This window comes from Pteropus vampyrus, unplaced genomic scaffold (assembly GCF_000151845.1).
Source record: "Pteropus vampyrus isolate Shadow unplaced genomic scaffold, Pvam_2.0 Scaffold81, whole genome shotgun sequence".
Lineage (NCBI taxonomy): Eukaryota > Metazoa > Chordata > Mammalia > Chiroptera > Pteropodidae > Pteropus > Pteropus vampyrus.
In genome coordinates, this window is record NW_011888862.1 from 1,011,521 (window position 1) to 1,014,468 (window position 2,948).

The following is a 2,948-nucleotide window of genomic DNA, read 5'->3' on the forward strand; positions in this document are numbered from 1 at the left end:
ATGTCAATCATATGGAGGCTGAGAAACTCTGAATTTAAACCTGAACTAGACTCGTAGATCTTTTCTACTTCCTATTCTATATTTCCATTCTTAGTAAGTTAGATTGGTTTGGGTTTGAGGCACAGCTGGAAATTTAGTAGTCACGGGATCGACCTAACCAGTACCCAACATGACAATTTCGTGTAAATTAGAAAAAGGAGCCCCTTCCTCAAGATATTTTACTGCCTTCCACTCACTGGGATACTGTCCTCCTATCTCTGTACATCTACAGTGACTATGATGTACATGGCGCCTCCACTGGAGTTGTGAAACGCGCAAATATACAACTTGCATGATCACAAGGGGATGCTCTCTGTGGGATACTGGGTATGTGATTTAACCCCTCTAGCCCTCACTTTCCACCTCTGAAACACGGGGACAATGACATCTCTCTTATGTAATGGAGGACTGACTATAATATGTAATAGCTGGCACATGGTAGGACACGCATCAATGATAGCTAGTATTTCAGCTCAGTTGTGTATGTACCTATCTGGGAATATCTCCTTCTCTTCGGCAGAGGCGAGGGAGTCCTGTTCAGTATTGGGACTGAAAGAGTGTGTCTGAAAATGATTCTAAAAAAAGCAACACTGAGTTCAGTTGGACTTTGTGCTCTCCTCAATGCCTTCTTAATTGCCTAAGACCCGACTTTTTCCTTCTCACGTAGTACTTAAGAAACGCCAGAGAGCAACTGAAACACAGACAGGGCTCTGTCTTTACCCAATGATTAGGCAGATGATTCGACAGCTTCTATTATATCTCCATCGATAAAGAAAGACACCCAGGTGGGTAATATAACGACTTAACAATTATGAGAATTATAGCGTATCCATCAAAGAGCTGTGTCTGCTGAAATAAGCCATATCAGTGCCATGTTATGAAACCTGAAGCCAGCAGAAGTTTCACTAATTATAACTGCTATGGAGATGAAGGGCTAACTCAGGAAAGTTCCATTCTCATTATGACAGGGAGAAAAAGAAATGTGGAATTGCCTTTCTGGATTAAAGTAAAAAAAAAAAAAAATTATACACGACCAGGACTTTTGGAAAAGAAATTTGGCAAACACAGATTGAATCCATGATAGAGCTGAGTTTTGCTCAACAAGGATTTTTTTTAAAAAAATAAGTTTGCGGTTAAGTTTGGAATGCCTTTGGCTCCTTCTTGATGATTTACAATGTGCGTTAGCTTATTAAAAAGTCTAAGATCTCCTGGGAGATCCAAGGTCAAGGAGAAGTATTACTGCATTGTATCAGAAAGAGAAATAGGTCTCTTGTTAAGGTAAAGATTAAAGAGGTTGCTTGCTAAAGGGGCACCTAAAATTGATGCCAGCCTCTCACTTGTCCAAGGGTGAAACCTAAAATCACCTTGAAGTGCGTGACCATGACCAAAGTGAACCAGAGCTTAAGAACTCAGATGGGGCAGACACGGTAGGGCCCGAGTGGGGACCAGGTCCAACAAGAACGTCGTTAATGGACATTCCACAGTTGACACCATGTGGCATCAAGTTGCCTGGCAATGTTCGGCAGATGAGACCTTCCAGTTCCTTCTACACCTGATCTGGAAGCAGGATTGACCTTCCGATGCATTGAGCAGTCCCTATTTGGGGGGTAGTGGTTAAGGAGAGAAAGGACTTCTCAAAAGGAAGATCCCAGACGTCTAGCTCTAGGGTAGATGGGAGCTCCAAGAACGAACTGGAAGAATAAAGAGGCGACATCACATTTTGGCTCCAGGTTAAAGAAGCAGATCAAATTAGTGACAAGGGCAGCAATCTCCCCCCATCTCCATTACTCCGTTTTTTTCATGATTGTGAGTACTCTGTAGCTCATTGTTTGTTTTCCTCATACAAATGGAAATTCAATAAAGCATCACCGTGGAAAATGACAGCTTCCTTTAGAAGCATCCTTGAAACATAGGAGGTTAGTGGCCTATGTGCTTTTAGGAACTGTCCCTCCAGAGCAAACCCGGCATTAGTTCTTCCTACATAGACAGGTGGATGGGGAAAGGAAAGATGCCATTTCTTCCAGGTGAAACGTTTGACCAAATCGACAGAGTGCCCTTTTAAAACAGGAAGAAGGAAAAGTCAGAGCATCTGCAGCAGCAGAGGGGTGCATACCTCCTGCCCGTCTTTGCTGATGTTGTCATTGGCGTGTCTGGCGACGATGGCGAGGAACTGCAGGAGGCGGTGGAGCGTATCGCAGTTGCAGGGAGGTAGAAGGTAGATGAGGAGCTGCAAGGTGCCCAGCTGTTCCTCTGGCTGCAGCACTGAGCGAGGCAAAAAGAGGCGCTCTAAGTAAACAGGGAAACTCGCACCATTCAGGCTCGGAGGAGAGGCCCCCTCTCAATGGTCGTCAGAATGGATCATCAGAGTAAGTTACATTTCATCCACTCTCCCATTGACTTAGCAATTTAATAGCAAGGTTCTATGAGAGATAGAAAGATAAAATAGACCCGGAGAAATAGAAATATAACATCTAGGGCAAGCGTTATAATCCAGATTAAAGAGGTAGCATCCTTTCTCTGACTTTCTTCTCCCTCCTTGCCCTGGCATTACTCATCGTTCACCTTATGGACTGCACTCTTTCACTTTTGGTAAATATTTACTAACAAGGACTGAGAAGTGGTAAACATTTTGCAGATCGAATTTTTAAAAACCAGATTTCAGGCTCTTTTCTGTTGAGCAAGAAATAGGCTTTTTGTTGTCAATAGCCAAGACACGGTATGACAGTGTCTTCTCTCTCTTCTGTAATCTGATTTGAATTGCGGCATTGGAGGAAGAATTGTCTGGAGGCTGACACAGCTCTGGCCTATTCCTCCTCCCCTCTGCCTTCATCTTCTCCATGGCATGTGTGTCTATAGCCCTGAAGCAGCCATAGTGAAAGTCTCGGCACTGGGCTATGCCATCCTGCTTC

General features: G+C 43.7%; 1 protein-coding gene across 1 annotated transcript in view; it reads right to left on the reverse strand.

Moving 5' to 3' along the window:
* Nucleotides 1–2,948, reverse strand: part of ARHGAP6 (Rho GTPase activating protein 6) — a 477,103-nt gene that overhangs the window by 44,771 nt on the left and 429,384 nt on the right. The window contains exon 8 of the mRNA XM_023532344.1: nt 2,153–2,379. Within this exon, the coding sequence (XP_023388112.1) occupies nt 2,153–2,379 (227 nt within the window). The remainder of the gene's footprint in view (nt 1–2,152; nt 2,380–2,948) is intronic.